Source organism: Pelecanus crispus, chromosome 8 (genome assembly GCF_030463565.1).
Source record: "Pelecanus crispus isolate bPelCri1 chromosome 8, bPelCri1.pri, whole genome shotgun sequence".
Lineage (NCBI taxonomy): Eukaryota > Metazoa > Chordata > Aves > Pelecaniformes > Pelecanidae > Pelecanus > Pelecanus crispus.
Window position 1 is genome coordinate 6277129 of NC_134650.1, and position 19657 is coordinate 6296785.

The 19657-nt window shown below is 43.5% G+C and overlaps 1 protein-coding gene across 1 annotated transcript in view; it reads right to left on the reverse strand.

Moving 5' to 3' along the window:
- Positions 1-391: 391 nt before the first annotated feature.
- Positions 392-19657, reverse strand: part of ADAMTS2 (ADAM metallopeptidase with thrombospondin type 1 motif 2) — a 188521-nt gene continuing 169255 nt past the window's right edge. The window contains exons 13-22 of the mRNA XM_075715199.1: positions 17770-17903; positions 16819-16942; positions 16093-16173; positions 14362-14525; positions 13023-13182; positions 12169-12301; positions 7874-8081; positions 6449-6578; positions 5257-5346; positions 392-849 (exon numbers count right to left, since the gene is read on the reverse strand). Coding sequence (XP_075571314.1) covers positions 392-849; positions 5257-5346; positions 6449-6578; positions 7874-8081; positions 12169-12301; positions 13023-13182; positions 14362-14525; positions 16093-16173; positions 16819-16942; positions 17770-17903 — 1682 coding nt within the window. The remainder of the gene's footprint in view (positions 850-5256; positions 5347-6448; positions 6579-7873; positions 8082-12168; positions 12302-13022; positions 13183-14361; positions 14526-16092; positions 16174-16818; positions 16943-17769; positions 17904-19657) is intronic.

The window sequence follows — 19657 nt, forward strand, 5'->3', positions numbered from 1 at the left end:
ACTGTTTTCCTCCATCCTAATTGTAACTCCCATTACTGTTCCCAAGCCGTTTTTACACAGGCATAGAAGACTTAAAAGAGTCCATACACAAGAAACCTGCTAACCTGGCCTAGGTGTTACGGTTTGTTTGGATTCAGTGAAACCGATGTAATGATATTGCACTAATACTCTACCGTACCCTGTAAACCTAGCCGTCAAAGTGTTCAGATTAGCACTTACGAAACAATCTGTCATTTCCATTTATAGTAGGCTTTAGAATTTGCCATCTCCACTATAGCACCACTTTGATTTTTTTTCCCCATTTTTAGTCTCTACGACATGGGCAATAGTATGATGTTGCTAACATCTCTATAAGAGAAAAATGTGGTTTGTGCCATATTTCCTTTTTAGTTTATTTTCTAAGAGTCTCTTTTTTCCTCTTCTCAGCAATCAGCTCCTGAATTCTTTGATTCCTCGTCCTTTCATAAAGTATCCTCCTCCGTGTAATGATGTTGTGCTGTGATACTTCGTTATCCAACCCATCGATTTTATAGGGAACATCCACTGCATTGATTTCTGGGTGCTCCTCGGTTGCATTGGAAGGAGGTGCACGTGTTTTGGAAACAAGAGGAGGGCTGGTGGCAGACTGTGTGGTGGACACTCCCGTGGAAGGGCTGAGGGTTGTCAGGAGCTCCTCCTCAATGACATTATTCTTATTTACGTTGGAATCAGTTACATTGTCGTCCTCTGTTATGTTGCTGTACATATTACAGGACTTGCAACACAGCTTATTGTAACCGGGAATCGAGCAGTAACGAGAGAGAACCTCCATGCGACAAAACATTGACTTGTCTCCTTGACAATGATCTTCTGAAAGAGAAAAAGGGAACAGATAAATAAAGAGCAGCTTCACATTAATCAGAAAAAGAAACACAGCTGAAGCTTTGGCAGTGGGCAGAGGGTTTGGTATTTAAAGTGGGATGGGAAACTGGCAAATGAGCCTTCTATAAGCAGAAGCAGGCTTAACATTAAACCTAAAACTCAACTCGCTTCAAGGGATGCAAAAGCTGATCTGAACTGTTCGTACCACCCCCATCCACGCTATAGACCCTAACACTCTGATTTTTGGCTTCGCATTCTGGAAGTGCTACCCTGAAGACCGTGCAGCCATGACGAATTGCGTTCCTGCCTTGGCTTAGAGTTCGAAAGACACCAACAATGCCATGTTGTTGCTAAAGCAACATTAAACCCCCAGAAAGTCATCAAGGTTTATATTGAGGAATCTTTTTTCCTCCCGCTTCACTCCTTTTAATGCTTTTCTGCAATCTAACAGTGACTAGCCATGGTCAGGGTAATTTGTATTTGTTTTGACTGTCTCGAGAAAGTCAAGTCTTATTTCAATGTGTACCGTGTAACTCTCAGAATTAATCCATCTCCCATTGCTGTGATATTTTTGCTAGGCACCTCTATTCTGAAAACAGCAGCATTGCCTGCGCATGTCCCTTGCTCAAGAGAAAAGTGGTGCATTTAGCATAAGGCTTTTCTCCTCCTCCTAAAAGGGAGCTGATACTTTCAGAACAACAAACTCCATTGCAATGGAGCCAAGCCAGTTCATTGATGACTGGGAGATGCAGTAACAAGTCCCAGTTTTTGTGTCACTGACTGGAAAACTGCAATAAAAGAGCAAGAACGATAATCAATAGGTTTTAAGCTGTTGATAGCTGTTATGGCAATCTGCACTATAATAGAGGTGTTACGGCAGCTCCTCATCTTGCTGAAATACAAGTGGCAAAATGAAAGCGAAGGCATTAAAGGTGAATGGGTCAAACTGTATTACTGTCTGAGAAACATAAACAGAAGCCTACTCAGAGATTACTCAAGCCCTTGTGATTTTTGCTCAGAGGAGGTAGAGGACCATATGAATCGGCGGTGGATGGATGGTGAGGGGTTCGGAGGCTCCTTGGAGATAAAGATTGGCGGTGGATGGATGGTGAGGGGTTCGGAGGCTCCTTGGAGACAAAGCTACCTGTCCTCTGTCCTACGTACATGCTCTACAGCTCCTGGGCCTCCAGGCTGAAGTGATGGAGGGCAGGAACTATTGGGAACTGCAGTGAAGGAAAAATCCCAACACGCAGCCCATGCTGAAAGAAAGAGGAGTCGGAGGGCTTGCAGGAGAGGAGAGGGCTGAGGGGAAAGGCAGCGTGACCAACACTTGGCATAAACAGTAACAAAATATTTTCTCTGTGACCAGAGTGCAGAGTCAGAGATGAAATCACTTCTGCCTCTCTCCCTGCTCTTACTACATCTCCACCTACTCTTACAGTAAAGGATGAGTAACTCCAATTACTCGCCTTTATTTAGAGCGTACCCGATGGCAGACAGTGCACTCAAGTCAGCGTGTTACTGGAGCTCGTACTTCACCGTCCTGCTATGAACACTGACTTACCCTGTCAGCACCCTTGCAGCAAAGTAGAGAACCAGAGCAGATTCAGAGATATCAAGTGAACTCAGAAGGTGTAGGTGTTGCCTCTTCCACTCATCCTCAGTTAACAAAATAGGGCATTATAGGTGTTTAATTGGCAAACATATCAGTCTAAAATAAACTAATAACTGTTGCTGCTGCTTTAAAATGCTAGTGCTGGCTGAGGAAGGTGGAAACAGCTTCCTTGCATTGTATTTATGCCCTGATTGCTGCATTTGTTACAGAAAACTGAAATTCTGGTTCCTATTTTCAAATGCGTCAATTCATTTTCATATTTCTCAAATGCTAAACTGAGATGCTGCTGGAAATAAAGAACAACTCCTTCCTTCGGAACCTAAGAATAGTACCTTGGGTTTGGAGACATTTTCAAACCAGTCTTTAAGAGCTGGAACTCTTCATATCTGCATGCACAACTCTGTACAAAGGACTGCATGTGCCTATGCAGCTTTATATATATTTTTACATACCACGTAGAGTCCCCTTTGAACATTTTGCCCTGTGTTGCATGACCTTAATGCAAGCTTCTCCAAATGGCTCGCAAAATAAAAGCCAACAGATGTAACATTTAAATGTAGTTTCAACAAGGCAGATCTGTTCTTGGCTTTGCAAGAATCACTAAAAGCACCTTTAGAAAAATGCCTTTTTTTCCTATCAAAAATACGTAAGGTCAAGCTTAAAAATACATGAAAATAAAACTGCATTATGTAATATGTTTAGTGACAGCTGATAAATTATATCAATAAACTGTGTAACTTATGAATGTCAGAATGAAATTTTTATCCTCTATCCAAACCAAAATATCCAGATTTGCTGAACTTTTATTTATTTTTACTTGCAGTATGCATGACAGACTGGAAGTATATCTTCAAAACATCAGTAAGAAAAAAATAAATCAGTTTCACAGTCACTTTGGTACACATTAGTCTCATAAAAAAATATTGAAAAGCAAACTGAATTGGCACATCTTTAATATTATGTTAAATACATACAAAACACTAATAAAATATCCCTGATAAACCAAAGTGCATATAGACATAGTGCACAATGCCCAGATACCTTATTGCACCATTCTCTATAGCCACCCATCTCTTGAAACATCACTAAACATTGTCTATTTAAAGGTAACAGTCATGAATATATTTATACAGTTAAACACCGATTATTTTACATAACAGTATTCAGTGCCAGATACGTGTCTTTGCTTTTTCACCTTGTCATGTAAATTGTTAACATGTTTCAGGAAATTATCATATTAACAGCAAAATTTAAATATGTGATCACATGATAATGACAAGTTTGAAGTGCTACACTGTTGACGACCCAAAGATTCAAAAATGCCACTTTTCCAAGAAATATGATCAATGCAATAAGGTCGTAATTTGCTCCAAGACTGCGGTTTTAAAGTTGATACGCTTCTACTATTGGTACTGACTGTCACAAACAGGTTTATGACTTGTGAATTCCAAATCTTTAACACAAACATGGAAGGTGAAGCAAGAATTCCAGTTAAATTTCAGTAAGTCAGGTCACAATCCTGTCTTGATGAAGATATGGATATGCACTGTGCAAATTAATCTCAGATTAAATTTACTGCCTTCCAATAGTTATCATTCAAGTAAAAACACTCCATATGAAGATTAACTCAAGGTACCAGTGTACTGTTTATATTTAAAGCTGGATCTGGTAAATTAATGCCATTTACATTTCAACATTAAGGCATTTTTCTAAAATTCTTCTTCTAAGCAAAAAAAGCAATAAAAATTGAGGTAATTCTGTAGTAGTTCACACTGTTATGTTTGCCAGTTGACACATCTATAGAGCATACACACACACGCACACATACAACCGTACCAGTCAAGTCAGACATGCACATGGTGAAAAAAGACCAAAGATGTAATGAGTATAAACAGCTCTGCGCTGAGCAGCTGGAGACATCGTAGGCGATGAAAACATCATATTGCCTCCGCCAGGTTAAGAAAAACACCACCACACAACCTTCAACGTGGACCACGCCTGTTCTGCTTCGGTTTTGTTTCTAAAGTGAAAGTACGCAAAACTGGCAAAAATTGTGCGACGGGAAAAAGGAATGCAGCTTTTCTCAAGGAAAAATATTTCAAACCACCACCAGGAGTTTGGCGAGAGCGGACGGCATCATAGCAGCACGGAAAGTACCGACAGAAACTGAGCTTCTGCTTCCCAGTGAGCCCTCCACGGGTTACAAACATAAATGTGAGGGTCAGGAATAAAAAATGAGCAGCAAGGGTGAGTAAAGCAACGGTACTGCAAAGGAAAATGGAATGCAAAAATTCTTTCACTCATCAGACTACCCTGTCAGCGAACTGAAACTAGAGAGTTACGAGATTTAGGGTTCTTAGATAAAGGAGAACTTTAGCACTACAAGGTGTCATTATTGTGATGTGATCACATTCACAATAAGTTCTCAGTTTTGCTATCAAACTGAACATCATGAACCAGTACGAGCCTTTTTTCACCATCACCAAGCAACAAGCAAACCGATCCCAGCTCCCTTTCAGAGGACTGCAACATACTGTGGAGATCCAACTTCACACATCCAACACTTCAAGACCTCCATCACCAGTGCTATGCAAGCTCCAGAGAAGAAAGACACCGAGCACCAAGTGCCTGGTGTGAAAAAAAGATTCAGCCCAAGATTTAAACTTGGCAAAGTCAAGGGAACTTTCCGCATAGAGAGAAGAAGAGAGCAAAAGGCAAAGTCCACATTCGATGTGGCATGCATTTAAGGGCAAAGGCAGAGTTATAAATGGGTCTTTTACTTGAAGATATTTTCTGGATGGGGTAGTCTGGATCAGGTCTTGACAGCCACTGTATCATGTAGGTTTTCTTTGAAGGATCAGAAACGTTTCCTTGAATAGAGGAAAAAAAAAAGATGTAACACAACATATGTTAGCATTAAGTAGTTGACCTGTCAGAAGCGGGTAAGCTAAGAGAGTGGGTGGGCTCCAGCGGTGAAGGAGCCTGGGGGGATTATGACCAGGCTGTGTAGTTTTGGGCAGAGGGTGTTGTTTTGCCAGTTTGCTACAACTTGGGCCCAGCACTTGCTGGCCAACGCTGAAGACAGCCTGAAGGCCAGTTCTCCAGCAGTACTTCTCACAGCAGCGCTAAGTATGTCCTAAGATACATCCAGTCTAGTTTAGGTATACTGCCTCTTTAAAATCTTTGTATTGGAGACCGTAATTGACAGCTTGTTTCTAATTAATTAGGAATCAAAAGCTACCCTGAGAAACACATCAGGAATAGAAGAAAATTACGAATTACTTAATAACAGCAGTATGTAAAATGATCTCACAAGTACCATTTGCAAACAGCTGAAAAGCTAACAAGGATAAAGGCATTAGTGTCCTGGATTAAGTAGGAACAAATTTATAATAGCTTAAAAAAAATTGAATTAGATAGCCCCTGAAGATAACTTGTGCTTGACAGAATGGAAAAGAAGCCTGGGACTGTCGCTGAAGGTGGGTAAAGCAAAGAGGCGTCTTTATACGTGATGCCCTTGATTAGCCGCAACCCAGCAGCCTCTTGCCCAGCCCAGCACGTCTCAGTGCTTCTCACCCGGGGCAGCTGTCGTCTGCTGGCCGGATCCAGCCATCACCGCTGTGCTGTGGTCTGCCCCAGCCTCTCATGCTGCCTGGGGCAAGCGGTGCTCCCCACCGTGAGAAGAGAACAGCCACAGGCCCAGGAAGCCCATCAGCCACACAACAGCTCTGCATTTTCCCTGCTCACTGCAGGGGGTTGGGCTAGATGACCTCTAAAGGTCCCTTCCAACCCAAAGCCTTCTGTGATTTGGAAAGTCTGCTCAAAACCGGGGCTATGGGGAACTGCCACCCCAGGCAGACGTAGCACACACGTATAAATTCGATGAAGGCATTTCAAATAAATACAATCAACGTAAGTTTTTTCAGCTAGTAGTATATACTTCAGTATATACTGAAGAAGACAAGCACTTACTTGGACATGGAGGTAGTCTGCAAATCCTTACGGTCTCCGGCTTATTTTCTTTACAAAGGCCAATAGCATTGTCCCTGGTCCGGCACAGGACCGGGCGATCCTGCGTGCCATTGCCACAGCTGACAGAGCACTGAAAGGAGATGCGCCAGTTAGACCCCCCAGCCACCCTTTGGAAACAACGGATTAGAAATTAGTTTTTAAATTTTATACCACTGCCCTTGATTTGAGCTGACATGGTACATTATTGGAACCACCACAGTACCTACAATAACTAAGCAAGAGGGAGAACCACTGCTTTTTGTGGTATACCAGTAATTATGAAACACCCCAAGAAAGAGCTTATGGTCTGAGCAAGGACCAACTGTAAATGTGAGGCATCTATTCACAGTGTGCACCAGGGACGGCATTGCTTGTGACACCTATTCAACCCAGTGAGGATAAAAATTGTTTGTGCTTATTTGCGTGGCACAGTTCCAAAATAAAATGTTGTATCTCCAAATGCAGCCACGCTTTTTAAACAATGTAATGGAGAAATGCTGAGATGAACTGTAAGGATCCCATGTATTAAAATTATAACAATTTAATGTTGCAATATTCTACTCGCCTTTCTTGCCTTTTGACGACTGCAAAGGTTTGCAAATATGAATAGGTGGAGCTTCTTATTGGGCTAGTAAATACTTTAGCAAGAAATAGTCTGTGCACAGTGGCATTGCACTTCTTGCTCCCACAGCGAGTTAGCCAAAGAGCCAGGGATGAAAAGCACAAAATGCCCTGCTCTTGACACTTGTTATGGGAGTGACTGAATCCTGTTTTGCCTATAGCAATGACAAACCAAAAAGGTTCATGAATAGGTGCCCTGTATTTCCATAGTAAACTAGGTGCAAAACTCTGTCCTTTGGGTTATGGACAGAACCTTATGAGGCCGAGCAGCTAAATCTGCTGAAGGCCTTTACATCGAAGATGCTCGCACCTTTGACTCTCCACGAGTGTTGGTGCCTAACTTCCTTAGGTGCCCTTCATCACAGTGTCTGAAGACTTTAAAGTCTTCTTTACTTGAAAGAAAATAAAACAGTGATAAAAGAATGAATTGCCTCTCAGCTTAAGGCAACAGGTAAATGACTGTGTGCAGAACAAAGAGCAGGTAGAAGTCGGCTTTCCTGATGCTGACATCTTATATGGGTGGCTCACAGGGTCTGGATCATCCAGCACCACTGCAGGATGGCTTTGCTGGCGGTTTCACTACCACCATCTCTCCGTCTAACTCACTTCCTGTGGCATTAGTAGCAGCGGAAGCAATACACCCTCTGTGTAGCCATTAGCTGATTGTGTCGATGCATTTGAATAGAAAGCACAGAACAAACGCCAAGATTTTCTCCCCTGCATTGTAAGAGATTAGTTGCTTGAGACTTCCAGAAAGAGACTGACCTGTGACCAGGGTCCTGTTCTCCACTGTGCTGGGCAAAGCTCCCGGTTGCAAGGCCTCCTGCCTTCTGGACGGTTGTTGTTGCAGTACTTGGTATGAACGGACCGATTTGTATTATCGTGTAGGGGTTGGATACATCGGACAGATCGTACTTGATATCCTGTTTTCCCACAACTTTTGCTGCAAGGCTCCCATTCTCCTGTAACCCATCTGGGTTAGTGAAAAGAGAACAAGTTGAGCAAAATTCTCTCTCTCCTAAATTAGGTGAATTCAAACTGTCTGTTGAACTGTAACTCTCAAACACAGGTTTAACAGGATGTTAGTATTAGTTCTGATATGGAAAAAGAAGATATGAAAAACCATAAGCAGTTATGGTGAGGGTTATTTGACTGTGTCCCTGAAAAATCAGTAATAAGACCTCAAAATTACTCTTTCTCATTATCTCTGAGATAAGCATTATTCTTACTTTGCTTCATTTGCTTTGATTTTAAGCTGGCCCTCCCAAGACTGCGCATAAAAATATGGTAGTTTTTATGTCAAAAGCAGCTGCCCAAGGGTGCTGCTGAGCTTCCCAGGTCTTGGTGCATGAGCTGTGCCTTGTCTCATAATGTAGCATGCACCAGCCACCCCCACAGCTGGTTCCCACAGGAGTGAATCCAAAACATCTGGGCTAGAAATGCAGCTCCAGCCTGGCCCATGTCTGGATACTCCACAGACCGTATCCCTGGCCATGCTAGACACTGTCTGCTGAAGCACTGGCAAACCCAGCTACACTGTCAGTGCTCTGTGTGCTAAGCTTGGGCAAATGTGGATGTCATCTACCTTGTGGATGTCATCTACCTCGACTTTAGCAAAGCTTTTGACACCGTCTCGCATAATATCCTCCTCGGGAAGCTGGCAGCTCACGGCTTAGACAGGCATACTCTTCGCTGGGTAAAGAACTGGTTGGGTGGCCGAGCCCAGAGAGTAGTGATAAATGGTGTTAAGTCCAGTTGGCGGCCGGTCACGAGCGGTGTTCCCCAGGGCTCTGTTTTAGGGCCAGTCTTGTTCAATATCTTTATCAATGATCTGGATGAGGGGATCGAGTGCACCCTCAGTAAGTTTGCAGACGACACCAAACTGGGTGGGAGTGTCGATCTGCTCGAGGGTAGGATGGCCCTGCAGAGGGACCTGGACAGACTGGATCGATGGGCCGTGGCCAACTGTATGAGGTTCAACAAGGCCAAGTGCCGGGTCCTGCACTTCGGTCACAACAACCCCATGCAGCGCTACAGGCTTGGGGAGGAGTGGCTGGAAAGCTGCCTGGCCGAAAAGGACCTGGGGGTGTTAGTAGATAGCCGGCTGAACATGAGCCAGCAGTGTGCCCAGGTGGCCAAGAAGGCCAACAGCATCCTGGCTTGTATCAGGAATGCTGTGGCCAGCAGGAGCAGGGAGGTGATTGTCCCCCTGTACTCGGCGCTGGTGAGGCCGCACCTGGAATACTGTGTCCAGTTTTGGGCCCCTCACTACAAGAAAGACATTGAGGTGCTGGAGCGTGTTCAGAGGCGGGCAACGAAGCTGGTGAAGGGTCTGGAGAACAAGTCTTATGAGGAGCAGCTGAGGGAACTGGGGTTGTTTAGCCTGGAAAAGAGGAGGCTGAGGGGAGACCTTATCGCTCTCTACAACTACCTGAAAGGAGGTTGTAGTGAGGTGGGTGTTGGTCTCTTCTCCCAAGTAGCTAGCGATAGGACAAGAGGAAATGGGCTTAAGCTGCGCCAGGGGAGGTTTAGACTGGAAATTAGGAAAAATTTCTTTACGGAAAGGGTGGTCAGGCATTGGAACAGGCTGCCCAGAGAGGTGGTGGAGTCACCATCCCTGGAGGCGTTTAAAAAACGGGTAGATGTGGCACTTCGGGATATGGTTTAGTCTGGTCTACCCTTGATTAGTCTAGAGTGGGCTTGGTAGTGTAGGTTAATGGTTGGACTGGATGATCTTAAAGGTCTTTTCCAACCTAGATGATTCTATGATTCTATGATTCTAAATCGGGGTCCTCAGCGTCATAAATGTTGGGCTTGGGGGAAGGCAACACTCCACTGAAAATCAGAAGGTCTGAGTTCATAACGTGTAAATCAGTTTGGCCACTGAAAAATGAAACGTATGGTTTGCAATGTGGCACAGCTGAAAACTTCGCTGATCATCCAAACTGGCTCAAGAATTACAGCTACAAATTGTAAGGAACTTAGAGAAGAGCAACAGGACAGACAGGACCAGAGGAAATCTATGTAGACTACTGAAAGCTTGGTTATAATCAAGCAAGTGAAGATATGCAGCAGTCTATAAATAGTTACAGAATGCAGAGATCTCCAAGAAGGAAATACTGTTCAATGTAAATAGTATTCATGGGATAAACTTAACCAAAAAATATATACAGTCTGAAGAAATATCCTGAGTTTGAAGCAATTGTCCTAAAGTACTCATAAAATCCTGGGTTTATAGTCAAGAAATAGCATGGGCACAAGGCAATGCACTAAACGCTCAAGCTAAACAAAAAGCCAAGTGGCAATTTCACCCAACTTTCTCGTTGTAGCCTATTGAAATTACACAGCTGGAAGGTGAGCACTGTGGAGCACAAAGCCTTGAATCCTAAAGTGATTTCTGAGACAAAGATGATTTTTTCCCAGCACTGAAGAAGTAGCATATTAGTGTAGAGGGTGTCACAGAGCTTCGTAAAATCTCTTAAATAATTGCCTCTCCTATGTACAAGTGCAAAATGCTCCAATGCCATTCTGTGGAAACGGAGGTGACTGAAACATTCAGGAATCCAACTACAATTTTGGATCCTATTGAGTCTTTGTGGTACCTGGGTCCAATTATATTTGCAGCTGAAAGAATATAGTTCTTTCCAGAGAGCCTGAGATATGGTTAGGTCATTACTTCAGTTTTCCAATAAATAAATGTTAAACCCTGACCCATGCTGAGTTTATGGGGCACAGTCTCTTGACTTTTCTCTCTTTCAAAACTTTTTTGAAAGGAAGTTAGGAAATATCGTGTGGCATGTTCTACTTATTTTCTCTGCTTCCTGGAATCTAGACTTGGTCCCCAGAGACAAAAGCTGGGATCGACATACTCCTTTCTTGTCGCAGTAGCAACATGAGGAATATAGGAGTCCTACATGTGGCAGGAGTAACCCGCTGCCAGTCAAACAAAGCACCTGTAAAATGTAAATTAGAATATTTATAACACTTGACTATGCATAGCAAAGATGAAGGTACAAGAGGCATACCATGCTGTACGAGGGCAGCCACAGAAATCTAACAGGCCAAATATTTTTCCCTGTGTTTAAATGTTCAAAAATATGCTGTGAACTTTCAGAAGATTTGGATTTGAGAGGCTGTATGACTTTGGTTTCCTTATATAGCACTCTCTAAATTTGTTCTTACATGGTTGATTCACACCATGTAAAATCAACTGGTATAAAATGAATTTATGTTTATTTTTTTATTACCTCAAGATGGCCTGAACACAAATGTCTGGATCAAGACAGCACTTCTTTCCTAATCCAACTTATTTCAGAAGTAATAGGAACCAGCAGTCCCAGAAATAGTATTGCTACAAGCAGAATATAGCATCACATCCTCACAGTCCTGGGTCTCTGTCCTGGTTTCGGCTGGGATAGAGTTAATTTTCTTCCTAACAGCAGGCATAGTGCTGTGTTTTGGATTTAGTAGGAGAAGAATGTTGATAACAGGCTGATGTTTGTAGTTGTTGCTGAGTACTGCTTATGCTAGTCAAGGACTTTTTCAGCTTCCCATGCTCTGCCAGGCGCACAAGAAACTGGGAGGGGGCACAGCCAGAATAGTTGATCCAAACTGACCAAAGGGCTATTCCATACCATATGACGTCATGCTCAGTATAGAAACTGGGGGGGGTTGGCCGGGGAGCAGCGATCGCTGCTCGGGAACTGTCTGGGTATCGGTCGGCGGGTGGTGAGCAATTGCATTGTGCATCACTTGCTTCGTGTATCATTATTATTATTATCATTATTATACTGTTACTATTAGCATTACTATTTTACTTTATTTCAATTATTAAACTGTTCTTATCTCAGCCCAGGAGTGTTTCTCACTCTTACTCCTCCAATTCTCTCCCCCATCCCATCGGGGTAGGGGGAGTGAGCGAGCGGCTGCGTGGTGCTTAGTTGCTGGCTGGGGCTAAACCACGACAGTCTCCGTAACGACGCACGGAGGTGAAGCTTAAGTCACCGTCTTTCAGCTGCCAGGTGCTAGCTGGGTACAGCGCCTAGCGCAGCGATGCTTACATGGGCTGGGAGCACTCCTGGAGATTGCACACCCTGCGAATGGGCTTGGGCTTTTGGATCAGCTCGCAGTAACTCCGATGAACCATCTTGTGGTCTGTCTTCCTCCGGCAGCCGTATTTTGTGAACTGGTAGCCTGAAGAAAGACACTCCTCTTATTTTCAGTACTGGTAGTTCTTACGCAGGACTCAGGTTTCAAACAAACTGCACATACACTGTCAAAGGTTGCAGCTGGAACTACAGGTGAACGCGCTACAAAAGCAACTGTAAATTGCACTGAATAAACACTTATTCGTGTAGATTTAGCACCCAGAATTGCTCATCCCCTTTATTTTTCACTACAGGCTATGATGAGAAAAACAGTAACACCTACCACTTCAAAAACATTCTGCAAACCCGCAGAGCCACATCCAGGGGCTGCAGCCTGCCCATCGGCCTGGTGATACATTATACATCTGCACATACATTTTGGGTATATATCTGTCCCCAAAAGCAAGGGTCTTCCCATTGCAAGGTCCACATCACAGGACGCAGATTTACTAAGTGCTGTCCCGTGGCACCTTGAGGTTTGGCACTCCTGCAGCTTGGAGACCCTCATCCCAATCTTGCACATTTGTACAATTTTTCAGTTTCGTAAACATAAATCAGAAACGAGCCACCCTAGATCTGCCCCCCAAAACCATTTAAGTCAGATTTTTAACTCCATTCATTATTCATTTATCTATTTCTTGACTTAAATAAAACCCTCCCATACTCCTGGTCTCCCTAATATCTTCTGGCAATGAATTCCACACATGGTGTTTGTTCTTTCAGTTTTCTCTTAATTAATTTTGAATACTTTGGGGGTTTGTTTTTACCTCCTCCACAAGGTTTTGAACATTGGGACCATTTCTTCAAAGCCCATTCATATGACACCGAGTCCTCTTCCAAAACATTATTGTTATCTACATTCAAGGAATCTTCATGGATCATGTACTTGTAAGTCAAAGATATCTTGGCACCACCGTGAGGAATCACCTAGTAAGCAAAACAGATGTAAGGAAAAAAGATTTGAAAGACTGATATCAGAAGCTATGTGAGATGACGTGAAATAGCAAACACCGTGGCTCAGATATAAAAACATCCCCAGAGGGATTTAAACCTTTTAGCTGCACTCAACACATTTTTTTTTCCCCTGATGAAAAACTATCTCTATCCTTATGACACAGAGTTTCTAAACTGCATATTAAGAAAGACTGTTGTTGATTTAGAGTGAGTTTTCTTGCCAGCATTGGACTGACTTCACGATACTAAATTTTTTCCATATCCCATCATAAAGGAAGGAAATGTTGTACTAAAATGATCATGGATAGTTCCACGAAAAGACAAGGCAAATTCAAATGCACAGATAACTGAAAGTGGTGAAGAAAATTGCTTATATTTCTGATAAAACACAAATATTCTTATGATAATCCTGGAATTCTGTGAAGCTTGTTACTTAATCCTGACAGAAATTTAAACTATTTGGAAAGAGTTTTTGCTATCACACTGCACTAAGACAAATGCAAGAAAATGGAACTTAATGTGAATAAAGTGCAAAATATCGGTTCTTTGAAAACATATTTATTCCTCCTTTGACATTCAGCTGGTGTAGATCAACACATTACAGCTGCTTTCAGAGGGATTCTGAATCAGCCTACCCCTCCTCATTTTAGTCTATCATTTGCTGGTTTGCAATGAAAAAAGAATATAGTCGTTGTGTCTGGGAACTGCAGAACTGGCTGTGACCTGACCAAGTGAGCCTGGAAGCACAAGAATCCTGCATCTGCCTTTGCAGGATACATTTTCAAAACACGGATGCGAGGAGGAGCTATTAGATCTATCTGCTATGAACCATTCTGACCTTTTTTTAACTAATGCTCACATGTCAGATATGGCAAGTAATCTGGAGACTCTTTACGCAGTGGCCATTTGCTAGGCCATCCACAGGAAATAATCAGGAGAGTTGGTTGCTCAGCACATAACCCTGAGTTCCAACAACCCTTGCACAGAGCAATGAATTAGGCGAAAGGAATTAAAATACATCTTCTATTGTCTTATAATTGAAGCAGATGTCTTCTTGTAACTCACAAGAGGAATCTAAAATATATTATAGCACATTATGGCTCTGTAACCCTGACATTGTGTTCCATGGAAGATGGTTTTCATTTGACTTACCAGAATAACTATTCCATTACGCAGCGGCCCCATGGTCTGCACAGTTTCTCTATCATCATCGTTCCGATATTCCCACTCCACACCCATGTCAATAAATACTTTAGAGTCAGGCACATAGTTGTCTTCGCTTAGAATGAATTTCCCCGTTTCACGATTTTTAATTGCTAGGAAAAACAGAAGAAAAGTGAATACAAGAGGTTTGCTTCTCATCTCGAGTTTTTTCTGCTCTTGTTGCAGTGGAAGAAGCAGAAAAGGCCAGTCTGCATTTTCCCGCTGTTCCCTCACAGGTTTGGAAAGACTTTTCAGGTGTTTCACTGAACTGCCAAAGCTTTCCTGATCAGCTCCAGAAACATCAATTGTCCTATTTTTTTTCTTTTTCATAGCCTGCCTTGCCAGAGAAATGAGGCCAGCGCGACTGCACTGCGTGTGTCCGTCTGCCTGCTCCCGACTAACAACTTCTGAGTCCAGTGGCCAAATCCGAGCCAATTTGACAGCTGGTAGGGGTCCCACGGCTACTCAGCTCTTTGACACATTGTAAGGCAGCTCAGGGGGCTGTTCCTGCTCCATGAGAGAAAGGCTACTGAGCTAACCCCCAGCGGGGCCCCCCAGCGAGAGAGAGACGCTAGGAACGGTATTAATTCTGCTGCTCAGATCCAGCCCTGACACCGACACAGCCCTGCTCAAGCTCCTGCGGCTTTGCAGGCGCCTGCCATTGCGCACAGCGCCCGATTGCTCTGGTTCAGCTGTAATCAATGCCCCATCCTTCAGCCAGAGAGACTTCAGCCACCTTTGTACAAGGACTCTGGGTTTTCTCCCGAGATGGAAAATTTGCACTCCGTGTTAGAAGAAGCAGGGACTGTTTGTTATTTACCACCAGATTTTAACTCCCTCCTCTCTCCAGCAGCTACCTGAGCATCCTGCTCCTTCAGCGCTGGCCTCAACAGAGAGCAAGCTGTTCGTGACCCCCACGTATCGCTTACCCCACACCGAAAGAAGAACCTTGTCTGAATCGGCGAGCGATCGCTCTCCTGATCCCCGGGGCCAGGCTGCACTGAGCAGCAAGGGAAGCGTTCACTGGTGAGAAGTCGGGATGACTCGCGATACAATTAGCAGGCCATTCGCTGTGAATCTACTTCCAGTTAATAACAGCCTACTAGACACTGCTTCGCGTTGATACGGGGCACCGCGAGGAGCGGATTTCAATCACTTTCTAAGCTGCGTGATTGATCGGGCAGCCTTGCGTCAATACTGTTAGCAATGGGGCAGAACCTGAACCGGATTTGGATGTGGCTGGGCAATGACTGAGGATGGGCAGCACGTTACGAGAGATGCGCACAAAGATAACGATTGGTTGATTGGTTTAGAGTGGACTTGGTAGTGTAGGTTAATGGTTGGACTGGATGATCTTAAAGGTCTTTTCCAACCTAAACGATTCTATGATTCTATGATAATGCGTTGCACCCCTTAATGTAATTCAGCTCCTCTTCCAGCAGCTTTCACGCATGCACATGCCAATGCAGGGCTCTTCTGGTTAGGACACTGGGGAATACAGCACAGGGAAAACAAATTGCCAAACAAGTTTCCTAATTTAACATATTTAAAGGAGGTATGTGGTGTGGGAGGATAATGGGTAAACAAATGCATAAACACATTGTGAGGCTCCAGAGACAAAAATAAACAGCTGAAAAAACATATTCTGACTGAAAATTTTCCCACTTGTTACGTACTTACCAAGATTATGACTGGTGGCCTCTGTTTCCTGTATAAGTAAGTGTCTCGCACCAACAGGAATTTCAAACATCTTAATGTGCCCTTTATTGTAGTATTTGAAAAGAAAGTAACTGGTTAGTATGCCACGAACAGGAAAAGTCTGTCTTAGGTTTTAAAATAAATCTTATTTTCTAAAAGCAGGGTGTATTACAGCAAGCTGAACCCAATCCAGCATCATTCCCATTCCTGTTTCTGTGCCAGGTGATGGAACACAACAGGGACAAAGGGCTTTGGCTCCGAAGAAAAACGCCTTAAGTACCATCAACAAACTGACTTTGCCTCAGACTGAAACGGGCTTCGAGTGCCGTGCGTACCCGCAGAGAGAGACCATGCGAGCTCCTGGCTGGCAGTGAGTGATGACGACATATTATTGCAGCACTCCAGTGACTCGGACGGCGCAGCTGAGTGACATCAGCAGCACAAATAAGTCCGTAGCTCTCCGACATGGAGCACTTGAAGCCCTCCTCTATGCATGCACAGGCCCTGATATCAGCAGACTTAACTGACCACTGGACAAAAGTCTCATTTTCAAATGCTAGACACATCTCAAAGTAAAGTCCAGAGAGTTTGTTGGAATTAGTGATGCTGTAAATGACTTGTGATTGCTCTGGTACTTTCCATGAAACAGAAGAGCTCAAACAAAACCACCCTGAATTCCCCGGGACAAAACACACTGAATGCACTGACCTTGTTTCTTTGGTACCCTTGAAAATGTTCCTTTCACCACTTTGCAGTGGGAATTATCTCCTCCACAAACACCACACTTATCTTCCTGTTTCGTGGAACCTATGACCCTGTCGCACCCAACTTTCTGTGCACAGAAGAGAAAAACAGTCATTCTTATTTATCCACGCTTCCATTCAAATGAGCCTTCACTTCAGATATCAAACCCCAGACTTCTGCTCAGCACAAAAGTACAAATTGTAGTATTTTCCTGGAAGACCAACATCTAAGCAGATTTTAATACTTCCAGTTCTTACAGTAGCTGTCAATCAGGTGATTATATTTTTCTATTATGCTTCACGGGGGTCCTCTCACTGAAGGAAAGTAGCACGGTTAAGGAAAAGCTCTTAAGCCTCAGCTTATCTTAAAGCAGATGCTTAAATCCCAGGAGAATCAAAGCATCTATGTGAGGATAAGCACCTCCACCAGTGCTTCGCTAAGTCAGAGCCTCTAATTCTGTTGGAAGATGACCTGTGGCAGATCTCAACTTAGAGGAACTGTCATTGATTTTTTTAAAAATAGCACGATCAAATACAGAGAGAATGCACATCAGCCATATCTTAACACCACTTTCCTTGAAAGCTGCTGCAGTTCCGATTTCATTGTACATTCCACGCCCACTAAACCTCAGCAGGGAAAGCTTTCATTGAAAGCTAATTGTAATAGTTCATCTTAAAACACTGCATTAAATATTACTTGTGTAGGTAGGCGCTGTTGGAATTGAGTCACATGCAATGTGATGGCAACTGTGAATATCACACATAATATTGTGACAATAATCCTAATGAAATCTCCTTATTGCCCAAAGCGTTATTATACTTACTTAAACAGTCATTCTTGGACAGAAATACTCAAGCTACCACTTTAAATTGTTTTCACAATACTAAGCTCTGCAACAAGCCAGTAACAGCTTACCAAGCAGTCTCCCCGCACGCAGATGCTGTAAGCGTCTTTGTAGGAGCAGCGGGTCCCATCGTGTACCATCCTTTTCATATACACCACATCTCCCGTTTCCTTTGATTCGCAATACAGGTGGCACCTTTCCTTAGCTGAAAAAGAAAATGACCCAAATGGTGCGTGTTCAGCTCTAATGGTTTAGTTGCTGGCTTTGTGAACAGCGCTTTCAGTGTCGGCGCTCTCCTCTTTGCATACATCACAGAACACAACACCGTGCCCCATAAATCACTGATGTTTATCCCCTTTCAAAGGCTATGTGATCACCTGGAAACTGCTGAATCATAAAGCACCCATGTGTCATCATTAGGAGAAAGCCTTAAAAATAACAGATCATTTACTTTGATGGGGGGCCTCTGTTTAATCCTTTGTCAGATGATGCAATCTGGCAGGGGTTCCTGCAGTCTGCTACATGGCTACCTGCGAGACACGCAGGTTTCTGCATCAGTTTCTCCTGCACTGCACTTAAATCTGAAAAAAAGCAAAAGTCGTTTTGCCATTAAAAGCAGCTGTTCAACACTAAGTGAATCTGGCATCCAAAATGTCTTCAGAGACAGCTGGGCCATACCGTTTCCTCCTAAATGTGAAGTTAATTCTCCCTCATTGTTGTCTTGTATTTATGATAGTTTAAATCATTAAAGAAGATGAGATGTCAAAGAGATTCAGAAAAAAAACATTTCTTTACTGCTAACACATGCACAGACAGACAAGCGTACCTCTTTTTTCCTAATCTGTTCCCAAGAGCTAAGAACAAAAAATAAAGCTGAAATGACTAGTCAGTGGCTGAATAAAGTTGTATTCCACCAGTGTATTTCATTTTACCCGTATCTCTTGCTGTCCCCAGCCCCACAATAGGATCCCCAAAAGGATTATGCTTTCCTTGGCAGTGAAGAGCAGATGGCCTTTCTGTTAGGTGAAACAAATAAAGATTCTGCTATTTTAACATGATTAAAAGTTGGGACACTTTTCCCACCATTTAAAACAATAGCAACCTTTCTGCTATAGCAGTTCAATTAAAATAAATCTTCACAGGCTGTTTGCATTCTTCCCCTGTACAGTTCCATGGCCTCTGCCCTCTTTTAATAAAGTCCTTGTTATTGCTGTTGATGTCCTCATGGCCACTGGGTGTTGGCACATCGGAGACCTTTGTTACTGCTCCTGAACAACGCAGAGATGTCATGCTAAAAACGCAGGGTCTAGACTATTAAAATTGGTACTTCACTTTTCTTGTGCAGATTCTTAATAGGGGATTATTAAGATCATAATAATCACAGACCTAATGTGTTTGCATATATTAGTAAAATTAAGCTATGCACAAGACATAGACATGTACACCCCCCCCGCCCCGCATATGTACCCACACCCACCCCACACATACCATACATTCGCTGTGTGAAAATTCAGTGAACATTCACTTCTGAGAACATCAGAAGGTCTGCCTGGGTGCCAACAACTCTGTCCAAGGGCTTTAGTTTACAGAGGGTTTTCTTCCCATCACTCCATGGGAACAGTAAATGTGCAAGTGTCGTTAAATTGGACCCTGCTAATTGCAAGGAATTCGTTTTTTTCTATTTGCTGGTGTTGGGCACAGTAGAGGTGCAGGAGCATGGACATGACACATGCCTGTCCGTTCCCTGCTCCCCATGCGCTTCCTTCTCGTTTAATTGAGGCTGGGAGCTAACAGCCAACGCCGCTCTCCACTGCCCTGGCGGATGCAGGGCACAGGGGTATGTGAGCCCGGCGGAGGCTGGGAGATGGGGTGCTCAGGGGTTTGGGACGGGAGAGGGGCCACGGCACAGTGCAGCACCGGGGTGCTCAAGCACACACTGGGGTGTACCCCAGCTCAGCA